Source organism: Chelonoidis abingdonii, chromosome 8, assembly GCF_003597395.2.
Source record: "Chelonoidis abingdonii isolate Lonesome George chromosome 8, CheloAbing_2.0, whole genome shotgun sequence".
Lineage (NCBI taxonomy): Eukaryota > Metazoa > Chordata > Testudines > Testudinidae > Chelonoidis > Chelonoidis abingdonii.
Window position 1 is genome coordinate 50,930,976 of NC_133776.1, and position 23,389 is coordinate 50,954,364.

General features: G+C 47.9%; 1 protein-coding gene across 3 annotated transcripts in view; it reads left to right on the plus strand.

Annotated features, from left to right (window-relative positions):
• Positions 1-23,389, plus strand: part of VPS8 (VPS8 subunit of CORVET complex) — a 230,249-nt gene that overhangs the window by 41,544 nt on the left and 165,316 nt on the right. For 2 of the 3 annotated variants that reach the window (XM_032763623.2, XM_075068604.1), the window contains exons 12-16: positions 551-658; positions 7,012-7,092; positions 14,168-14,338; positions 17,201-17,275; positions 23,041-23,076. In XM_032763623.2, coding sequence (XP_032619514.1) covers positions 551-658; positions 7,012-7,092; positions 14,168-14,338; positions 17,201-17,275; positions 23,041-23,076 — 471 coding nt within the window. The remainder of the gene's footprint in view (positions 1-550; positions 659-7,011; positions 7,093-14,167; positions 14,339-17,200; positions 17,276-23,040; positions 23,077-23,389) is intronic. The other variant, XM_075068603.1, reaches the window with a different exon arrangement.

Consider the following 23,389-nt stretch of genomic DNA (forward strand, 5'->3'; position numbering starts at 1 on the left):
TGATTATGACCTGTAGGTGACACCATAAGGGGGAAGAACTCTAATAAGTCGTCTTTAAAATCAGTTTAATGAGACAACAGGCAATGAACTATCTTAATCGTAATTCTATGATTATTAGAAGGTGTCATTATAGGGCAGAATTAGTGCCCTAACCGTGTATTTTCATACCTTAACATGTTTGGATCTCAATCATGTAATTTTTAGTTTTGGAATAAATACAACTTGCCTGTAACATACTTTACCATAAATGACTATGTACTCTCCATCTTAACTCCTTTCTTAACGTAATTTTTACTAGTAATTTGTACACAGTTCATGAGAATGCCGTGCTTTTCTGGACAATGTTGCAGAGAAATTACAATCTTTTTGGTGCCAAAAGTTTGCTTTTCCTGACTTTCTAAATGGATTCTCAAGTGCTGGAGCAGTCAGAGACCACTGGTATCAAGAGTTCCATCTGACAAGTTCTTATATCACAATGAAGTCAGAGTGAGTGTCAGCCTAATTCTGTGTACACAGTATTATAAAGAGGCTGTTCTGTCTCTCTCTTTAGATGGATCCCTCTAGTGTCCCGCTGTTGGCATGGCATTTTGTTGCAATACAGAACTCTGTGAATCCCATGCTTGCCTTCTGTCGAGGAGATGTTGTTCATTTTCTTTTGGTAAGTCTGAATTGCTTGTTACCTATTGTTTTCTAGATAATCCCCTCTAGAATGGAAATTTTAATTTAGTCTGGATCAATGGTGATGTAATCCTATGATGTGAATCACTGCAGTTCACTTTTGAATTGAGAAAGACGTGTGGTGTGGTGTTTTTTTGTTTGTTTGTGGCTTGGGAACACTGAGACAATGCCATTGTATAAATGTACCCCAAGTCTAAGATGGCTAGATCAAGTGTTTTTGTAGTTTAACATAAGAGTTGAAAAATGTTCTCTCTAGATACATGCCGAACCTTCTCCTCAGCTTAGCAATTTTTATTGAGTTGTCCTGATTTGGAGCCCTGTCCAGTCTCAATGAAGTTAGTAGGAGCTGGATTGGTTCTAAAGATATGACTACATTGCATTGTAAACCTGGGCTTAGACTCATATTTGAGCCCAAACCCTCCTGCCATCCACACACCAATATTTCTGACTTGAATCACTAAGCCTTCAGGATCTGAGCTGTAGGTCCTGCCAGGTTGGTGGGACTTGGGCCAAGTCCTGTCATTTTGCTGTGTGGACACAGCTGTAACCTGGGCTCCAAGTCTCATGTCTGGAGAGTTTGCCAATACTCTCTCACAATGTCCTGGGCCAGTATTTATTGGTTCTCTATCACTTAAGTACCCACTGGATACCCAGAAACTGGAAACACCCATTTGTTCCAGTGCTGACTGTTGAACTTAGAACACATTTAACCATTTCCTGTGTTAGTTATGGCCCGCAACAAGAAGTAGTTCAGCACTAAGCCCTACACCAAGTGTGCTGCTAGCTGACCATGGGAATGCAACCAGATTCTGGTTAATCGCTGGTGCAAGGAAAACAAGACATTCAGCATCATCAAGAGTACCCGCAATGATCATGTCTTACCAGGAAATTGCTCAGAAGCTTGCGACATTGGTGGTCCACCAGACAGCTGATCAGTGCAGAGTGTGAATCAAGCAACTCAAGACTGATAACTGCCAAGTCAGGGATGATAACCACATCTCTGGGAACTCACTGTCTACCTACCTCTTTGATGAGTTCAGCCAGGTGCTGGGAACTGTGCCAAGCACTGAGCACACAGTGGTACATTATACGCTAAGTGGAGATGTCACCTTTCATGATACCTGATCCAGAGGTGCCACCAGATCAAGCTCAGGAAGTGACTTTTTTAGCACATGCCTGTCCCCGAGGAGCCTTTGTGGCTGGCGCAGCTACAGCATGTTCTGGGTCCATACTCCTGAGGAAATGTTTGAGGATGCCCTGGAGGAGCAGCAGGCAGTGGAACCAGAAGAAGAGGCAGAAGTAGCACTGGAACTTGGTAAGTTTCTGCCTCCAGGTTTGTTAGTATATGCATGGGATGGATTTCTGGTTTATGACCCAATGAAGTGATTATTACACGCCAGGTGTTGCAGCATGTATCCGCTAAGGAGACAATGCCCACCAATGCCACGGCCTAACCTACAGTCACCCCCACAACATGGAATTCAAAATGGATACTGGGAAGTGAAAACAAAAGTTAAACAAGGAGTTATGATGGAATTTTTACTAGATACTTGTAGGTTACAAACTTGTGTTGGGGCATTAAAATTAAGGGCCTTCTATTGCCTTCCCAGAAAGCATGCCCCACTGTACAATTTGGTCACACCAGACCATCCTGAACTGTCAGTTCAGATCGTAAACTGTAGTGTGTGTGTGTGGTTGGTCCGTGGGTACCATATTATACATCCAGAATGCAGAGGGGGATGGTATTTAGGTGATGGGTGCCCTATTATGAGTCCAGGATATTCCTGGGATAGGTATTTAATTCTTGGATGCTGTATCATGAGTCCAAATTGTCCAGGGTGTGTGTGTGTAGTCCATGGTGGGCTGCAGTATTTGTAAGTCCAAGCTGCACTGAGTTCACTGCATGTATTGCAGCCTCCCTGAAAGCTCCCTGCATTCATCTGACCACTAGAGCACTATCCTGTTAATCCCCCCCATGAAATTTCACCAAATCCTGTTTGCTGCTGATTGCTAGCTCTTCCTGGAGCAGGAGCTACAGATGAATACAGTAACTCCTCACTTAAAGTTGTCCCAGTTAACATTGGTTTTTTTGCTGATCATTTAGAGAACATGCTCATTTAAAGTTGCCCAATTCTCCCTTATGTCATTTGACAGCTGCCTGCTTTGTCTACTGCTTGCAGGAAGAGCAGCCCGTTAGAGCTAGCTGGTGGGGGCTTGGAACCAGGGTGGACTGGAAGCCCCCCATCAGCTCCCCAATCCCCAGACGCCCAGCAGGCTATCAGTTGCTGGCAGTTCAGCTGTCCCTCCCCCCTCTGCCTTGGAGCTGCTCCCTGGAGCCTCCTGCTTGCTGTGCGGATGGCAGGGGGAAGAAGGGGGCTAATGTCAGGCCGTCCCCTCCGCACCCCACTTACCCCATCTTCCATAGAGAAGGGCGGACACGTGACAGGGCTCAGGAGGGAGCTTCCTGGCAGCAGCTGCTGTCTCAGCTTGCTGATCTAGTTAAAAAGGCAGTGTACTTATAATGGGGTCAGCGTACTTAAAGGAGCAATATGCATCTCTCTCTCTCTCTCTCTCTCTCTCTCTCTCTCTCTCATACATGGTCTGTGTATTTCTGCCATGCTGTCTCCCCTCCTTCTGTTCATGCTGCCTTGTAGAGTGTAAGGCTACATTAACAGCAATGTGTTAACCCTTGAGGGCTCAGCCAAGTGCTAGTTCATCATTTAGGAGTAACGCATTCCCTGGGAAATATCCCACCCTCTGACTTTACCACCTCAACCAAGCTTCACAATCATCATTGCTGTGTACAGTATTAAATTGTTTGTTTAAAACTTATACTGTGTGTGTGTGTATATATATATATATATATATATATATATATATATATATATATATATATATATATATATTTTTTTGTCTGGTGAGAAAAATTTCTCTGGAACCTAACACCCCTCTCCCGCCCATTTACATTAATTCTTATGGGGAAATTTGATTCACTTAACATCGTTTCACTTAGTCGCATTTTTCAGGAACATAATTACAATGTTAAGCGAGGAGTTACTGTAGTCATATTTCAGAGCAGGGCATACTTCTTAGGGCCTCTTCTATAGGCGACTAGCACCCTCCATATATAGATTTGTATATGATATACATGAAAAGCTTTTTAGCAGACACATCTGGCTTGCCCCTGGTAGCCTGGAACAAAAGATCCCTTTGCTATGTCTTCCAGAAAGTGGACTGCCTAAACAGATTCTAAAGCCATAGGTAGCAAACCACAGCAAGTGTCCTTCTGACCGCAGCCATAAGGGGCCAGTGGTATGGAAATTTTATAAATTGATTTTGTAAATTGGACTTTACGATAATTTCTGATGGCTTTCTGCTCTGCACAGCTCTCAAATATCTGAAGGGCATCTGTGAACTTTTTTCCTCCAGAATATAACAAAACTAATGATTCAGACCCTCTCAAATTATATCTTTTAGATCCCACAACCACTTTTGCTACAGAGGAAGTCACATTTTTTTGGACATACTCAGATAATTTATTCTTTCATTTGTCTTGGCAGGCCCTTCCGCCTCTGCGGGGCATTCACAGTCAATCAGGCGTCTTGCATTGTGTATACTCATACAGTGTCAAGGAGGAGGCTGATAATTAATGGCGACTCTGAACCAATGGGAGAAGGAGGCAGGCCTGGTTGAAGAACAGACAGACTGCAGAGCATGAGGAGAGATTGACAGCATAGTTCCTGGACCGTGAACTGTTCTTGAGCGCAGCAGTCAGAGCTGTTTGAGGAGGAGCTTGTGCTCAAGACAGCAGGAGTGCAGGCTTCAGTTCCACCTGCACCTCCCACTCCAGCTCCTTGCCCTGAGTCCTCACCACACTATGTTCTGCAGCCCACTTTGGACAGTTCTGTAGTTGGGTGGTCCGTGTTGCAAGGAATGAACACTTGCTGGAATGGGCAAATGTTCCCTGTTCATTCCTCCACTCCAGTGCAGCAATGGCAAGTGTGTGCAAAACACATCAACAGGGTCAAAAAGAACAAATTCTGCCTTTGTTGGTGGCTGGCCTGGCTGTCATGTTTTATTAAATGCATGTGTAAAAACAGTATCTTGTTTGCACAGAGCTGTGGTGTCATGAGGATTGTTTATTACCTTTACTAAAACTCAGGGGTTCTCAAACTGGGGGTTGGGACCCCTCAGGGGGTTGTGAGGCTATTACTTGAGGGGTCATGAGCTGTCAACCTCCACCCAATCTCACATTCCCACCAGCATTTATAACGGTGTTAAATATATAAAAAGTGTTTTTAATTTATACGGGGGGGGTTGCACTCAGAGGTTTACTGTGTGAAAGGGGTCATCAGTAAAAAAAAGTTTGAGAACCACTGCTAAAACTGAACTACATAAATAACAATCTGTAATCGATGGGTTGAAGTGTATGCCCATTTTACAAAATAAAGATAAAAACTTATAAAACGTAATATATTCTGTCATACCCATGAGCTTAAATTCTTCATAAAAATCATCACCACTGGTAGAAAGTGTGAAGAGGGACCCAGCCAGTCCCTCAGGCAGTACTCAATCACTGTATGCTTATATCAATAATATGAACATTCATACATCTGTTGGGGCCATGCAAATCATAATATGGGCACAGAAAGCATCCTCAATTTCCATTGCACATGTGGATCTTGCTCCAGTTATGGCAGGTGCTCTTTCTGACTGTGTACCAGTTCAATAACAGTAATGCCATGAGTCCACTCCTGACAAAATGGCTCACCTTTTTCCTCAGAGACATTGTGCAGGCGCAGCAGGCCACAGTAATGTGAATGGCATTAGTAACATTGGCATCCAAACGGTTCTATGAACGATGCCAACTGGATTTCAGTATGCCAAACATACATTCAGCCACCATTCTGCACCTGCTAAGAGTGTAACTAAATCTACTTTTGCTAGGACCTCTGCCATCAGGGTATGGTTTCATAAGCCAGAGCAAAAATGAGTATATGGGGTCCCCTAGAACAACAGTGGGGACAGTGACTCCATACAATGTCATTTGGTGGGATTAGTGTCACCACTTGTCTATGACGGTAATGTCTTGATCTGCAGGAAACGCTGGCATGATGCACTTCACCAATACAATCCATGCTGTTGTCTGTGAATCTGCCTCTGTGGTCAACCAGCAACTGCAGGATGATGGAGTAGTACCGTTTGCAGTTTATGCATTCTTGTTCTCCTTGAGGAGGGCAAACTATGGGCACATGAGTTCCATTAATGACTTGGTCAGTTTGAAAAGCCATTCTCTCAGAACTGGCAGTTATTTCAGAAAGATTGTGATGCACCTAAATGTGGTGGACATAAACAAACCTCTTCCCCGAGAGCTGACTTGCCAGCACCAAACTGGTTAGCCATAGACCTGCAGGATTTGGGGTAAACAGCTTCCTGATGACTATTGCAACCCACTTCTGAACTGAAGTGGCTTCTCTTCTGTGTTTGTCCTGAAGCTGGAAGGTCTAGCAAGTTGATCACAAACCACTAGGAATGCTTGCCTCTCCATGTGAAAGTTCTGGTTATCCCAGGTCCGCATGATCATGAGATCCTACCAGTCAGTGCTTGTGGCCCTGCTGTAGAAGCACCTGTCTATATATGAGGAATCTGGAGATACAGCAAGCGTTATGAACATCATCAGCAGGTTAGAGTCTGCCATGTCGATCTCTTCCTTTTGAGAGGTGCTTTAAATGGGTCAGAAAACGCTGCCGAAATGTTCACCAGTGTCTCAGGAATGTTTTGCCTATTTCCTGAAATAGGAGTGAAAGTACAAGGTGGACAAGCTCTTCCAATGGCAGTTCATCCATGTTGCTGACTCCAGTTGCTGGTAGTATGAATATGGCTTAGCTGCATGTGTGGGCAAGTTGAGAATTTCCAGTCAAGTTGCTGCAGGATGTTGCTGTATCAGTTAGCCCACAAAGGAAAGTTAGATTGCCATATCCAAATTTTGGCCAGGGCCCAGATTTGGATACTTTTCATATATTTTAACAGGAATTAAACAAAATTCCTTAAAAATATAAAGGACGTAAACTAACACTTTGTGAAGTGAGACCCTGAAAAATCAGTGACTTCTAGTGAGAAATGGAATTTATGCCCCATCTTAAGGCCATTTTAGAAAGCCATCTCAGTGATGATGCTGTTAATACGCGCACCTAGAACACTGATACTGGAGAAAACTTGCAGACACTGGAACTGGGCTTCCTTCCTCAGTGGAAGAAGACTTGTTTTCTCAAGGCATGTTTTGGGTTCCAGAAAGCACTAAGTTTGAGTGTTTGTCTTGTCTAATTCCATCAGGTGAAGAGAGATGACTCAGGTGCAATACATGTTACTAAGCAAAAGCAACTTCATCTGCGCTATGACCTCATCAATTTTACTGTAAGTATTGATTCAGTAATGTGTTTCTTTCTGCTCAGATGGAAATAGCCTGCTGTGTTTTTAAATGCATGTCAACATCCCTCAGCTTCAGGGTGCTGTAATTTCACTCTACAAACTTATTCTAACAAACATAGCTCTCTCTTTTCGTACATGCAAATTGGCTGTTTGGATTTGGAATTTACAAACTGAAATTTAATTTATTTTCTGTAGCTTTTTCATAGAATCTCATGTTTCAAAAATGGTTAAATAGTGGCTATGTGGTGAAGAAAATAGGCTGTCCAAATATGTAAAGTGTGAAAACTAAAGAACTCACATCCTTGGGGAATAAAGTGTGTGAATGAAGCCTTTTTAAGCGTGGGGCCAAATTTTACTGGCCAGATTCTAAATCTGTATAGACAGATACTAAATAATGGCTCCGAAGAAGCCGGGCAGCTCTAGCATATTCATTTCCGTTATACATATATTTTGTTAATGTACCGTCTTCCTGTTTGATGTGTTTTTAGGGTTTGTATGTACATTTGTGTGTTAAACACATTTTAAAGAGTACTAAGGATATAACAATGAAATACAGAAATGCCACGGTGAACCAGTTATGTTTGTTGGCAGTTTTTTAAATCTCCAGTCTAGCAAGTGAAATTTCTTGAAAAATAGATGCACTCTGAAAACAAACAGAAAAGCCTTTTCAGTTTGGGAGTATGGCCTAATGGATAAATTTTAATAGGAATTGGATGAAGGACTCGTAAATTCAATTCCCAGCTTTGGAGGGGTTTACCATGTTCCTTTTACTAGTGCTAATAAGCCTTTTTGTCCCTTATCTTACTCAGGGGATTGAGAATAATGTCATATTCTTCTTCGAGTGATTGCTCATATCAATTCCAATTAGGTGCGTGTGTGCCAGTGCACAGTCGATGGAAATATTTTTTTTTTTTTCCCTAGCAGCACTTGTTGGGTCGGCTGTGGAGCTCCCTGGAGTGGCACCTCCATCGTGCTCAATATATGACCCTGCCAACCCGGCGCCTCCTCAGTTCCTTCTTACCTCCTGGTAATGGCTGTGGGAACTGTGGTGACTTGCTTAACAAGCTTTCCCTGTTTTCCCTTGCTTTTCAGTTTAGTATAGTTTTAGACTTCTCTAGCCTAGTTTAGTTTAGTTTAAATTGTTTACTGTAGTTACAACAGATAGCTGTTAGGAGTGGGCGTTTCCCCTCCAACCCAACTGCGTTCTTTCCTTGGGGACTTGGAGTATGCCTAAGTCCCAGGGGTTCAAACCCTGCAAGTCCTGCAACAAGCCTATGCCAACAGGCGACTCCCATGATGCTTGTTTAAAGTGTCTCTGGGGGAAGCATGCCAGGCTAACAAGTGCAAGATTTGAAAAGGGTTTCACCTCAGAACAAAAAAGGAGCAGGACTTTTGCCTCAAGCACCTCCTTATGGAGGCAGCAGTCAGACCACAACCTGCACTGGTGCGGCAAGACCCAGCACCGAGCTCATTGGTGTGCAATGCCCCAGCGGCAGTGGCAGAAATTGCACCATGGAAGGAATCTCTGGAAGAAACCCGTGGCACAGCTACTTCTCAGCACCAAAACCAGTGAGACTGGCTCTGCACCAGTCCCATTCCCCAGCGCAGAAGCGGCACCGGAAGCAAGGGAGAAGTGGCTCTCCAACTTTGGGACCCACCCCTTTGGAGCCTGCAAACGGGGCGCATCCCAGGGAGGAGCACCCAGTGCCAGAAACTTCGAAGCCGGCACCGTCTACTTCGGCCCCGCAAGGGGGATGGTCGAGTCCGGTGCCATTGGACTCCCTGAGCCAGGTGATTGAGGAGGTGGAACTGCCGTCTGCTCTGGACACCTTTGGGAGCCCAAGGGACTTGATCACCATGATGGCGCCATGGTCCCTGGTCCTTCAAGCCAAGCCTCTGGTGCCACAACATGTGGCAATGTCTCGAGGCAAACCCACAATGCTTCGTCCTTCAACACCGCCAGCAGAGACAAGAGATCACTCGGGGTCCTGGCTCTGATTCCCATCACACAGCATGTTCTGCTCCTGGCACTGGTCATCTTGACACCAGTCCACGGCACCGCTCCCCAGCCCAGCCGCGCTCGGCACCACCATCCTGGTCCCCGTCTTTTAACTCGGAAGCGGGGTCTAGATACTCTGAGCAGGGCTGGTACAGGTCAGCTAATCCAAGGGTTCCTGTTCAACTGTGTCTGAACCAAGGGTGCCAGAGGCATCAGCCAGTCTCCCCACCCTTAGGGGTGCTGAGGAGGTACTGGCCGCACTACTGCCACTGGAACCGATCCCCATTCCTGAGCTAGATCCAGGGGGGGTTGGTCCTGAAATAGGCAGGGCAGGAGGCCCCTGGGGACCGAGTGGGTCAGGAGGACCCTGTTCCCCCATTAGCCACCTCTGCCTCCCTGGACGAGGTAATTTGCGGGCACTTCCACTTCGGGGCTGCCATCCCATAGACAGCCATGCCCATCAGGACCTCTTTCTCAGGGTGACACAGATTTTGTATCTTCAGGCCAAGGAGGTGGTAGTCAGAGGACCCTATGGTCGACATCTTGGCCATGGAAGGCCCATCGATGGTGGCTCTACCCCTTATCAAAACTATGTAGGCCAACACAAAGACCATTTGGCAGACCCCAGCCTCCATCCCTCCCACTGTGAAGGGTGTGGAGAGAAAGTATTTCGTCCGCTCTAAGGGGTATGAATACTTCTTCACACACCCACAGCCCTGCTCATTGGCACAGTAAATGAGAAGGGTGTTGGGCTTGCAGTAGCTGCCTCTCTAAGTCAAAGGGCACCAAGCCCCTTGATTTGTTCGGGTGCAATGTGGACTCCATGGGGGGCTTGCAATTCAGGATTGCCAACCAGCAGGCAATTCAGGATTGCCAACCAGCAGGCAATCCTGACTAGATACAGCTTCAACACCTGAAATTGATGCTGAAATTTAAGGAGCCAGCAGAGTCCAGGGAGGAGTTTGAAGCTATCATCGAGGAGGGTAAGGCAGTGGGATGGACCTCTTTACAGGCATCAGTGGACGCTGCGGACTTGGCGGCACATATCTTGTCCTCTGGAATCTCCATGAGGCGTAGCTCATGGCTCCAGTCCTTATGGCTCCCGCTCAAGGTTCAACAGATCATGCAGGACCTGCCTTTTGATGGGGCAGGCCTGTTTGTGGAGCAGATGGACTCCAGGCTGCATAGCCTAACAGACTCCCAGGCTACTATGAAATCCTTGGGTATGAACATCCCAGCAACCTGACATAAACATTTTAAGCCACAGCAACAGCAGCAGTGCTCCTATCCTTCTCAGCCAAAGCAGAACTTCTATAGGAGAAGGGGCAGGAATGGCAGTCGCAAGCCTTCCCACTCCCTGCCTGGGCAGGGCCAGGGCCTGACCAAACCATCATTGGGCTCCAAGCAGGCCTTTTGAGGGTGTGCCCGAGGATGGTACACCAGCCACAATTCTGTATCCTTCTCCTTCTTTTGTGAGTTGTCTGTTCCACTTCTACCGTGCTTGGGACCACTGTGTCCTCTGTATTGAGGAAATGGGATATTCTCTCTAGTTCTGCTCCTGCTTTCCCTCCCACTCTCCCTTTTCCCATCTCTCTTCAGGGACCCCTCTCACGAGCAACCCCTTATCCAGAATGTGCAGGCACTCCTTGCCATAGGAGCGGTGGAGGAGGTGACTCAGGAGCAAGGGATTCTATTCCCGATACTTCCTAATCCCCAAGGCTAAGGGGGTCTCATACCTGTTCTAGACCTGCAAGGACTCAACAAGTTTATGGCAAAGTTGAAGTTCTGCATGATCTCCCTGACTACAATTTATCCCTTCTCTGGATCTGGGAGACTGGTATGCTGCCCTCAACATGACAGACATGTACTTCCACATAGCTCTTTGGCCTGCACACAGACTCTTTCTATGGTTTGTGGTCGACCACAAACATTGTCAGTTCATGGTCCTCCTTCAGCCTGTCAACAGACCCCCCGCCCCATATGTTCACCGACTGCATATCAGTTGTGGCAACCTTCCTTGATTGGCTGCTCAGGGGGCGCACTAGGGAGCAGATGGAGTCTCAATTTCAATTAGTCAGCTCCACTTTCGAGAGACTGGGTCTCTTCCTCAACACGAACACGTCAGTATTGTCACCAACCCAAAGCATAGAGTTCATCGGGGCAGTATTGGTCTCTGTTCAGGCGAGCACTTTTGAGAGTCCCCATTCCAAGCCATGACAGACATTATTTAAGGCCTCAGGCAGTGCCCGACCACTACAGCAAGGGGATGTCTGAGTCTCCTTGGCCACATGGCAACCTGCACTTATGTGATCCGGCATGCCAGACTGAGGCTCAGGCCACTCCAGGCATGGCTTGCTTTGGCGTATCACCCAGAGCGCTACAGCTTGAATTCAGTGGTCACAGTGCCAGAGAAAGTGCTCTCGTCCCTCCAGTGGTGGCTCAACCCTTGTAGAGTGTATGAAGGAGTCCCCTTCAATAGCCTCCAGCCCTCCTTGTCCCTGGTAACAGATGCGTCACCTCTGGGATGGGGGGCACATTTGTGAGACATCCAAATGCAGGGCCTGTGGTCGCAGGATGAGCTCTCTCTCCATGTAAACATCAAGGAGCTGAGGGTGACGCGACTAGCATGCCAGACCTTTCAGGCTCGACTACAGGGCCAGTGCGTGGCAGTTCTAACAGACAATACCATGGCCATGTTTTATATCAACAAGCAGGATGGGAGCCTGTTCTTCTCTCCTATGTCGGGAAGCCCTCCAGCTGTGGGGGTTCTGCATAATCCATTCCATTCACCTAGAAGCAGCCTATCTACCCGGAGTTCAGACCACACTGATGGACCACTTCAGCAAATCCTTCCCTAATCATGAGTGATCCATCCAGCTGGATGTCATGCACTCTATCTTCCAAAGGTGGGGTTTTCCCCAGGTCGACCTGTTTGCCACCTGGAGCAACAGAAAGTTCCCAATGTTCTGCTCCTTCCAGAAACACGGTCCAGGCTCAATCACGGATGCATTACTGCTACCCTGAGGAAGCTGCCTGCTCTACACCTTTCCCCCAATCCCTCTTTTCCACAAGGTCCTATTCAAGGTCCGCAGGGACAAGGTGAAGATAATTCTGGTGGCACCAGTATGGGCCTCAACACTGGTATACCATGCTCCTGGAGCGATCGGTGGATGCCCTGATCGTGTTGCCACTCCTCCCCAATCTGATCACTCAGGACCACGGTTGTTGTCTTCACCCCTACCTCCAGTCCCTCCACCTCATGGCCTAGAAGCTTCATGGCTGAATCCCAAGGGGCTTCTATGCTTGAAACAGGTAAGGGAGGTGTGTCTTAGCACAGGAAGAACCCCACTAGGGCCACATCTGGCAAAGAGGAAAAGGTTTATTTGCTGGTGTGACCAGCGTCATACACCCCCACTTCAGCCATCTATACCTCTCATCCTAGAGTACCTTCTTCACTGAAACAGCAAGGCCTGGCAGCATCATAAATAAAAGTACATCTCGCTGCTATCTCGACTTTCCACCTGGGAGCATCTGAACGCTCTGTTTTTTCCAGCCCATGGTTGGCTGGTTCCTCAAAGGTCTGGAATGGCTACATCCCCAGATTAGACAGCCTGTTCCTGTATGGGACCTTAACTTGAACCTCTCCAAACTAATGAGGCTCCCATTTGAACCACTGGTGACTTGCTCCCTTCTCGATTTTGTTGTGGTATGTAGCCTTCCTGGTCGCCATTACATCAGCAAGGAGGGTGTCTTGAGTTAAAGGCCCTTACCTCTGACTTACCTTGTATGGTTTTCCACAAGGATAAGGTGCAACTCAGACCTCACCTGGCATTTCTTCCTAAGGTTGTGTCACATTTCCATACTAGCCAAGACACATTCCTGCCTGTCTTTTATCCTAAGCCTCTTGCCAGTAGCTGCGAGCAGAGTATGCACACTCTGGATGTTTGGCAAGCACTTGCCTTCTACATTGACGGCAGTACGCAGTTCAGGAAGTCAAACCAGTTGACCGTATGAAAGGGCTCCCAGTCTCATCTTCAAAGAATATCTTCCTAGATCATATCTGCACGTGCTACAAGCTGGCAAGATACCAGCCCTGCACTTACAGCACACTCTACAAGGGCACAGGCCTTTTCGGCAGTGTTCCTGGCCCAGGTCTCAATCCAAGAAATCTGCAGGGCAGCAGCTTGGTCCTCGGTACATATGTTCATGTCTCATTATGCCAGCATGCCAGAGATGATGGAGCTTCTGGCAGAGCGGTACTCCAATCAGCAATTCCATAACTCCGACCCCTCTGTCTAGGTAAGGCTTGGGAGTCACCTCACTGGATTCAATATGAGCAATCACTTGAAGAAAAAACGATTACTCACTTTCTCGTAACTGTTGTTCTTTGAGATGTGGTGTTCATATCCATTTCAAACCCGCCCATCTTTCCCTCTGTCAGAGTAACTGGCAAGAAGGAACTGAGGAGGTGCAGGGTCGGCATGGTCATATATTGATCACCATAGAGGTGCCACTCCGGGGGGTTTCACAGCTGAACTGACCAGGGTGCTGCTAGGGGAAAAACTTTGTCAACTTTACATGCGGCACGCTTGCACACCTAATTGAAATGGATATGAGCAACACATCTTGAACTAGAGTTACAAGAAGGTGAATAACCATTTTAAACTTGTAAAGTGCTTGGATTTCAGGGAGGAAAGCAATATACATGCGCCAGGTATATATTGTGCTGTAAGAGCAAAAATTGTGGTGGATTTTCCTTTGACTAAATACGTACAGTATAAGAAATTAAACTCCCTGAGGAAGTTTGTCATAACTGGGTGCTCCAAAGAAAGTTTTCTGGTTGTCACCTTCCTTGTAGTTAGACTTTTGCCCTGTAAAGCAGTTGGATTCTAAACTTCAGCCTTACCCCAAATACCCAGAATAGCAACTTCTTAGTGCTGCCAGCTACCACTAGCTTAAGATATTAGTGCTCTAGGATGTTCTTGTAGTATATTCTGGTATTTGTCCCGATAGTTATGTATTAAATGTTGCTGAAGTTTAACATATGTCGTTTTTTTCCAGTGGATAAACTCACGCACAGTAGTGCTTCTGGACAGTGTGGAGAAGCTGCATGTGATAGATCGCCAGACTCAAGAGGAGCTGGAAACTATAGAGATTTCGGAGGTGCAGCTAGTATATAACAGCAGTCACTTCAAATCACTGGCCACAGGAGGCAATGTCAGTCAAGCATTGGTAAAGACCTATGAACGTTGTAGCCTGCTAATATTTTATTTGTCTATTTGATAACACTCTTTGAAATTTGCTTTGTTTAAACAGGGATGTTTGGGACTGCCTACAACGTTGTCTTTAAAGAGCATTTTTAAAAAGATTATTTGTTGTTGGTTTAGCGAGAACTGATAATTCTTGAAGTGTTGCCTCCTCAGATTCACACTTGTAGGATGCACCACTATCCCACTGAGCCTCAGAACCCTCTTCAAAGAAAAATATCATGGTGACTGTAGCAGCTGGTTCTTTGAGATTGGACAGGTAGAGTGACTATGCAAAGGCCACACTCTTTTTTTTTTTTTTTCCTTTTCCTCACCGTTTCTCTCCTAAAACTCTGAGTGGAAGACACTGAAGTTACTGGGGCCCCTGGTCTCTTATAACGGCAGGTCCCAATACAGAGTCCTGCAAGAGAGTTCTTGCATGGTCTCATTGGATGCTGTTTTCCAGAAAGCTGCTGAAGCTCAGTGGTTCTAGGGCGACTCGCATCCCAGGAGTGGGAATATAGACTCGGAAATATAGGGTTGGAAGAGACTTAAGATGGCATTAAGTTCAGCTGTGTTGAGGAAGGACCAGCTAAATCTAGACCATGCTTGACGAGCGTTTCTGATCTGTTTTAAAAACCTTAGTGATGGGGATTCGCAATCTCCCTTGGAAGCCTGTTCCAGAGCTTAACTAACCTTATAGTTAGTTTTTTTTTTCCTCCAACTATCTAATCTAAATCTCATGCTGCTGATTAAGCCCATTACTTCTTGTCCTACCTTCAGTGGACATTGATCACAGTCCTCTTTGTAATGGCCCTTAACGTATTTGAAGACTATTATCAAGTCCTTCCTCGGTCATCTTTTCTGAAGACTAAACATGCCCATTTTTTTAGCCTATCCTCATAGGTCATATTTTCTAAACCTTTTATCATTTTTTGTTGCTCTCCTCTGGACTCTCTCCAATTTATACAAATCTTCCTGGAAGTGTAGCATCCAGAATTGAACACAGTGCTCCAGTTGAGGCCTCACCAATGCCAAGTAGAGCAGAACAATTATCTCCCATGTCTTACATACGACAGTCCTATTAGTACACCCCTGAATACTAGCCTTTTTTGCAGCTGCATCACATTGTTGGCTCGTGCTCAATTTGTGATCTACTAGAAACCCCAGATCCTTTTCAGCAGTATGATCACCAACCAGTTCTTTCCCATTTTGTAGTTGTGCATTTGATTTTTTTTTTCCTTCCTAAGTGAAATATTTTGCACTTGTCTTTATTGAATTTGATCTTGTTGAATTCAGACCAATTCTCCAGTTTGTCAAGGTCATTTTGAATTCTGGTTCTATCCTACAAATTGCTTGCAACCATTCCCAGCTTGGTTTTATCTGCAAACTCTATAACCATATTTTCCTTTCCGTTATCCAAGTCATTAATGAAAATACTGAATAGGACTTGACCCCTCCGGGACCTCACTAGATAAGGCTCCCTAGTTTGAAAGCAAACCATTGATAACTACTTTTGGAGTACTGTCTGTCAACCAGTTGTGCACCCAATTTATAGTAATTTAATGTAGACCACATTTCCCTAGCTTGCTTATGAGAATGTCATGTGGGATTGATGTGAAATGTCTTGATCTCTCTCACTACTGCTTCTTCCTTCTCCACTAGGCCAGCAGGCGAAGAAAGAAAATTCGGTTGGTTTGTCATGATTTGTTCTTGACAAATCTATGCTGGCTTTTCCTTATTTTTAGGTGCTTACAAGTTGATTGTTTAGAAAGATATTGGAACAAATTATTAGGTATCAAAGTTAGGCTGACTAGTCCTTAATTCTCCAGGTCCTCTTTGTTCTCCTTTTGAAAGAAAGGTACTATGTTTGCCCATCTCCAGTCTTCTGGGACCTCACCAATCCTCCATGAGTTCTCAAAGATAATTCCCAACAGTTCCAAGATTACTTCAGCTAGTTACTTAAGTACCCTAGGATGAATTTCATCAAGCTCTGCTAACTTGCATATGTCTAACTAAACTAAATATTCTTTAACCTGTTTTCCCTATTTTGGCTTGCATTCCTTCCCCTTTGTTAATCTTACTTGTGTTGAGACTCTGATCACCATTAACCTCTGTAGAGGCAACTCTCAACCAGTTTTGCTATGGTTATTTACCAGTTTGTTTTTTTTCAGCTGCTGTTATGCAAGGACTGCAGTTATATCATCTTTGGCTATAATCTCACCAGGTCTCATGTTCTAAGCAGGGTTGTGCCAGATCGGGATATGTCTAGAAAAACCCAGGGGATGGAGGAAGTAAGGATGGTGATTTGATAGGGGACATTCTTTCCTTGGAGTCCATATTTAACCAACATTCTGGCTGATGCTCAGAGCACTCTCCTATTGAAGATTGCATCCTTATGTTTTATCTTCCCCCCCCCCCCTTTCTCTCTGGCCCTAACCAGATAAACCTGAGCAGAAATGCCTTATATTGTGAAATAAGACTGGAATTACTCTGAATTGCCATTTCTCACGAGATTTTTCTTTCTTTTAGCTTCCTGGTGGTGTCCTGTGAACGTAGTAATTGTGATTACTGACACATGAGTGTGAGACCATGTTCTCTGCACTAAATGACTTTTCCAGTGAAGTCTGAGTTAGCATCTGTGAAAGTAGTTGGGTTGCTAGGTCTCAAGCTCCACTTCATGTGTACAGCATGACTAGGCAAACTGCTGTCTCCTGCCCAACTCTTGTTTCATTTCTTCATTGCTAAATGTCTCCAGGGTTTAGTTACAGCCACATATGTCATGTATGTTCACTGAAAATAATAATAAAAGCAGCTTGTGCTGGAGTAAATGTTATATTTTTCCCAGGCCCTGGTTGGGGAGAAAGCCTGTTACCAATCCATCAGCAGCTGTGGTGGTCAAATCTTCTATCTTGGCACAAAGGTAAATGCAGACAGCTCTCAAGAAATGTAATGCGCTTTCAAGAATAAGATGGCTTTAGTGATCCTAGTGAGTGTTTGTATCTAGTGAAAGAAGTGTTCTGCAAGGGAGATTCCTGAAAGATGTCAGTGGAGCTGTGAGGTCCTAAGTGCTGCAATCTTACGTCTGATGAAGCTTTAGGACATGGGGTTGTAAAATGGGGAGGTTTTTGTAGGCAATAACTCTAGTGTTGTTTATTTTAAGTTTCCTGAATCCAGTCTGGTCTTAGCCCAGGAATGCGCTGAAAGTAGCACCTGGGATTACAGTCCCTGCTGAGTGCTACTTCAGAGTAAATGTATAATGGGTAAAATGTCAAATGAAATATGCAGAAATTAACAAGACTCTCCTTTACAAGAAGCACTAGAGTGAATGGAACAGGTGAAAAGTGAGAGGCCGAATCCCAATATATGGAAAATAAGATACATCCTTGTGCTTGGTGTCCTCCATTCTCTCAAATGTGGGTCAGACTTAAGCAGAGCCTTGTAGGAACATACTGAAAACTATAAACTTGCTATATAATACCTGGTAGAAAATTCTCCTGTTCGGAGTGGTGTCTCCAGTCTCTGAAGAGTAATTGCAGTCTCTTTGTATCACTGGGACACTGTAATGTATGTGTGGATGTAGTGAGGTTGAAACTCACTGGCATGGTGCCTCCTGCTGGCCATCTTGGGAATTAGCTCTTCAACCTCCAGAGCACCCTCTGCTGGCCAATGACTCACCTGTCTTAGGACCCTGGTGCCCTTTACCTCAGGGTTCTTCCCATGCAGTACCCCTGCTCTGGGTCTCCCCTCCCAGGGGAACCCCCAACCCTCTCACTCACCTTGCCCCAGTGGCTGCTGCCATTCATCATCTAGCCCCCACTCACTGGGGCAAACTGCAGTCTGTCATGGCCACTCATCATTGGCAAGGAGTTTGGACCAGCTGCCTCTGTCTATCTCTGGGCTGCACCTCCCACCCCCAGTACCTACATAGGCCTTTACCAAGGCCTCAGCCTGGGGAGTTGCTAGCCTGGAGCTCCCCAGTTCCTCCTGCCTTTCCCCAGCCCTGCTCTATTCCTGGTACCCTGAGCTCCCAGGTAGCTAGGTACTTCGCTCTCCACAGCTGGAGAGAGAATCCTCAGCTCTTGGCTGCCAGCCCTCTTATCTGGGCCAGCTGGGCCCTAATTGAGCTGGCCACAGCTGTGGCTGCTTCTCCAGTCAGCCTAGCTTGGCTGCTTTCACTCCTTTTCCCAACCACAGCCCTCTCCAGGGCTGCTTTTAACCCCTGTTCCTCAGGAGTGGGGCAGCTGCCCCACTACAGGGAGAGGTCAGTCTGCTTGGGCTGCTGTTGCTGGCTGGAGCTCTTCCTCCCTTCCTGTGCTGCTGCTGCTGCTGCTTCTGCTGGCTGGAGTCTCCCTCCCTGGACTACTATTGCTGCTGAGTGTGGGGGGCCTTGCCAGCCTCCCCCAGCGCCCTGTAGGGAGAAGCATGGACCCTGCCACCACCTAAGGGTCCCTCCTGCCTGGCCAGCTGACTGCTGCTCGCTGCTTCGGAGCCCCTGCTGCTGTTGAGGAGTAAGAAGAGAGGATTCCTCTGCGACTCCCTCATCACCTTTGGGGTTGAACATGGATTGTTGTGGGGCCTGCTTGAGGCTGTCGATCACCCTGCCCATGAGGATCCGCCCCAACCCTCCTTACGAAAGCCGTCATCTTTGCCACATTAAACACCTGGGGCTGTAAAGTGGGTCTCTGCAGGAGCCAGGTGCTCTCCTTCCTTCAGGAGGGGGGTACTCTATGATCTTCTGACAGGAGACCCACCCAGCTCCAGCTGTCGAGGCTAGCTGGTGGCTGGAGTGGGGGGGGTGGGGTATATTTTAGTCACCTCAGTGCCCACTTGGCCGGGGTGGCCACCCTGTTCTCCCCTGAGCTACGGCTGAAGGTGCTCGGGGTTGCCGAGGTTGTGCCGGGCTGCCTGCTGTATGTCCGGACCTGGGTGGAGGGACTGACATTAAACCTGGTCAACATCTATGCCCCGAACACAGGCCTGGAACGAGTGCATTTCTATTGGCAGGCATCAGCCTTCCTTGGCACCCTGGTTCTGGGCAGAGACTTCAACACCACCCTTGAGGACTGGGACCGCTAAGGAGTCAAGAAATTCCAGGCGGCCGCAGGCATCCTCAGGGAGATCATGGACCATCACTCGCTGGTGGATATCTGGCGTGACCACCATCCGGACGATGACACCAGCTTCGCCCTGGTGGAGGACGATTGGTTGTGCCACTCCTGGTTGGACCACTTTTTTTTATTTTTCATGTATCCATCTGGCATGGGCCCATGCCTCCGGTATCCGGCCGGCCCTGTTCTTGGATCACCACCTGGTGACCGTGATGGCCTCTCTCAGTTCCGAGAGGCCAGGGCCAGCCTATTGGCATTTTAACAACAGCTTGCTGGAGGATGTGGGCTTCGTGGCATCCTTCCAGGAGTTCTGGCTGTCCTGGCAGGGCAGCGGCATGCCTTTCCCTTGGTACAGTGGTGGTGGGATGTGGGGAAGGTGCGCGCATGGTTCTTCTGCCATGACTACTCCCGGGGCACTAGCTGGTGGAGAGATGTGGTGATAGGACAGTTGGAGCGGGAGGTCTTAGAGCTAGAGAGGCATTTGACCTCTGGCCCCGAGGATCCACCCCTCTGCGCAGCATACTGGGAGAATCAGGAGGAGCTCGGAGGACCATTGGGCCCGGGGCACCTTCGTTCGATCCTGCATCCTTCTCCTTTGGGAGATGGATCGCGGCTCCCGCTTGTTCTACGGCCTGGAGAAAAAGGGTGCTGAAAAGCATGTCTCCTGGTGGAGGACGGCACCTCCTCCCCCACTGATCCAGATGAGATGCGTGGAAGGGCCAGGGCCTTCTACGCCAGGCTTTTCTCCCCGGATCTGACCAGCGCCGAAGCCTGCAGGGTGCTCTGGACTGGACTCCCTACAGTCAACATGGGTGACCGAGACCAGCTGGAGCTGCTCCTTTCTCTGGCCAAGCTCTTGGAAGCCCTCCATCTCATGCCCACCAACAAATCCCTGGGCATGGATGGGCTGACCGTGGAGTTCTACCGCATATTCTGGGATGTCCTCTTCCCGGACCTTGTCACCGTCTGGGCCAAGTCCTTGCAAAGCGGGGTCCTCCCTCTTTCGTGCAGGCGAGCTGTGCTCGCCTTATTGCTGAAGAAGGGGGACCTCCACGACCTATGGAATTGGTGTCCCATCTTGCTCCTCAGCATGGACTATAAGGTCATAGTGAAGGCCATCTCGATGCGCTCTGTGCTGGAGGATGGGGTCCATCCCAACCAGATCTACACCATCCCGGGCCAGACCATATTCGATAACCTGTATTTGGTCAGGGATGACTTAAAGGTTAGGGATGGTCTGTCGTTTGCCTTCCTGTCCCTGGACCAGGAGAAGACATTCGGGAGGATGGACCACAGGTATCTCCTGGACACTCTGCAGGCATTCAGCTTCGGGCCCCAGTTCGTGGGCTTTCTCCAGGTGCTATACGCTGACGTGGAGTGTTTAATCGGACTCAACTGGACCTTGACCGAGCTGGTCAGCTTCGGGCTGGGAGTATGGCAGGGGTGCCCCCTCTCGGGCCAGCTGTACGCCCTGGCGATCGAGCCCTTCCTCTGTCTCCTCTGCCGGAGGTTGATGGGGTGGTGCTTCGGGAGCCGGAGCTGTGGCTGGTCCTGTCAGCGTACGCTGACGACATGTTCCTCGTGGTCCAGGACCCGGGCGACTTGGCGCGGGTGGAGGCTTGCCAGGCTGTGTACTCGGCGGCCTCCTCCGCCTGGGTCAACTGGGTCAAGAGCTCTGGCTTGTTGGTCGGGGGCCGGTGGCAGGTGAGCTTCCCTCTCACCCGCGCTTCAAGCCATCTGGTGGAGTGTGGGTCTGCTGCTTTATCTTAGTGTTTATCCACCATGCATCCTTCTCCAACGGAGAACTGGCAGGATTTGGAGGCCAGAGTGGGTAAGTGGCTGCGGAGATGGACAGGACTGCTCTGGTGTCTCTCCCTGTGAGGGAGGGCGCTGGTGCTGAACCAGCTAGTCCTGTCCATGCTCTGGCACCGACTCAACACCATGAGCGCAGCCCCGGGGATCCTGGCCAGGCTCAAGAGGATGGCCCTGGAGTTCTTCTGGCTGGGGCTGCATTGGGTCTCTACAGGGGTTTTGAGTCTTTCTCTGGAGGAGGGAGGGCAGGGCCTTGTTTGCCTTCACAGCCAGGTCCATGTCTTCCTCCTCCAGGCCTATAGAGACTTCTTTACAGTGCAGGTAGTCTGGCATGGAGCACGTTGGCACACGCCTTCCTCCGCTGCCTCCGAGGGCTCTGATATGACCAGCAGCTCTTTTTCTCCACCAGGGGGGTCTTCCACAAGACCTCTGAGCTGCTGGTCTAATACTGGGACCTCCTTCAGACCTGGAAGTTCTTTTCGGCGACCGGGTCCTTTGTGGCCACTGAGGGGGTGAACCTCCTTGTGGAGCCCCTGCTACACAACCCTGATCTATGTGTGCAGGTGGCAGTGTCTCCCTCAGTGCGCTGAAGATTGGTCCTGGCAGAAACCACTAGGGTTGGAGACCTCCTGGACTACGATGGGGGACTGGGTGGATCCCTGTATGCTCAGTCGGCCCATGGTGCTCTCCACCCTTCCGATCCCCCCCTTTGCATACTCTAGGAGGTGGAGGCTGCTTTGTCACCTCTGTCTCTTGTCTTCCTGGAGCGGGCCCTGCGAGAGGGCGCTCATCCCTCACCTCGGGCTCTCTGGACATTTTTATTCTGCCCCTATTCCATGAGACCCCCCTGGCCTCCCTGTTCCCACACCCTGAGATGGCTGCATGTCCTGCAGCCAGTCTGGTTCCAAACCATGCCTAGAGACCAACTGTACACGCTCATGCTCCACACACTGCATTTCCTTACCCTCATATTCCGCTCCGACACCAAATGGCGGAACTGTCTTCCACCTAAAGAGGGCGAGGAGCCCTGGTGGGTCAGCCTTTATTCCACCTTGGTCCCACGGTCCACTGGAGACATCAGTTGGCAGCTCCTTCATGGAGCCGTGAACACGGTGGTGTACCTGGAGCAGTTCACACCTGTATCCTAGGCGTGCTCCTTTTGTAGCGTGAGGGAGAACCTGGTGCACACCTGTCTTGAATGCGCCAGGTTGCAGCCCCTACTCTGGCTTGTCCAGAACCTCTTGTTGAGGTTCTGGCTGCACTTTTCCCCACACCTGTTCCTTTTTGCACACCTCATCCGTGGCCCCATGAAGTTGCAAGACCTACTTGTCAACCTCCTCCTGGCCCTGGCCAAACTCTCCATCTACATTACCAGGAGGAGGATACTGGATGAGGGGGTGCCCTGCAGCTGTTCCTCCCTAGTTTCACGCATCCGGGCAGAGTTCCACTGGGCAGCGTCTGCTGGCTCCCTCGACACCTTTGAGGAGCAGTAGGCGCTGTCTGGGGTTCTCTGCTTAATGTCCCCATCTGGTACCCTCGTTCTGAACCTATGACTTTCAACTCAGTCTCTGTTTTTCTCATTTGTTGTCCCCTGTACTCATTTGCTCCCTGGGTCCACTGGTCCCTCCCACTAGGTTGCAGGGGGCGGTCTTGAGAAGTAGGCGGGTGCAATAAGACTACAGTGGGAATCCATAGATTGTTACTCATGAACAACTGCCCATAAAGGAATATCTCCCTTCCTGATGTTTTTGTTTCTCTTTTTCAGTCTGTTCATGTGATGATGATAAGGAGCTGGAGAGAGGTAAGTCAAGAGAGGAGGCATATATGTTTTTTAATAAATTATGTGAATTGTTTAAAAGTAGCTTGATGGCAGAGAGGAACTTCAGGGCTAATGGAATTTTTAAAGTATAATCTGATTAGAGTGTTCAGAATTTATATAATAGCTACATATACAGCTAGGTCCCAAGAACAGCTTATTACCATAATATGCTGTGGGGCAATTTCCAGCATATGCTTGGGTACTGAATAGGGATTGTATTTTTTTTCTCCCTTATCTTCTTTGCAAAAATATTTTAATGTCTTGAAATGTTTCCACCTTCACTGACTTGAAAGAG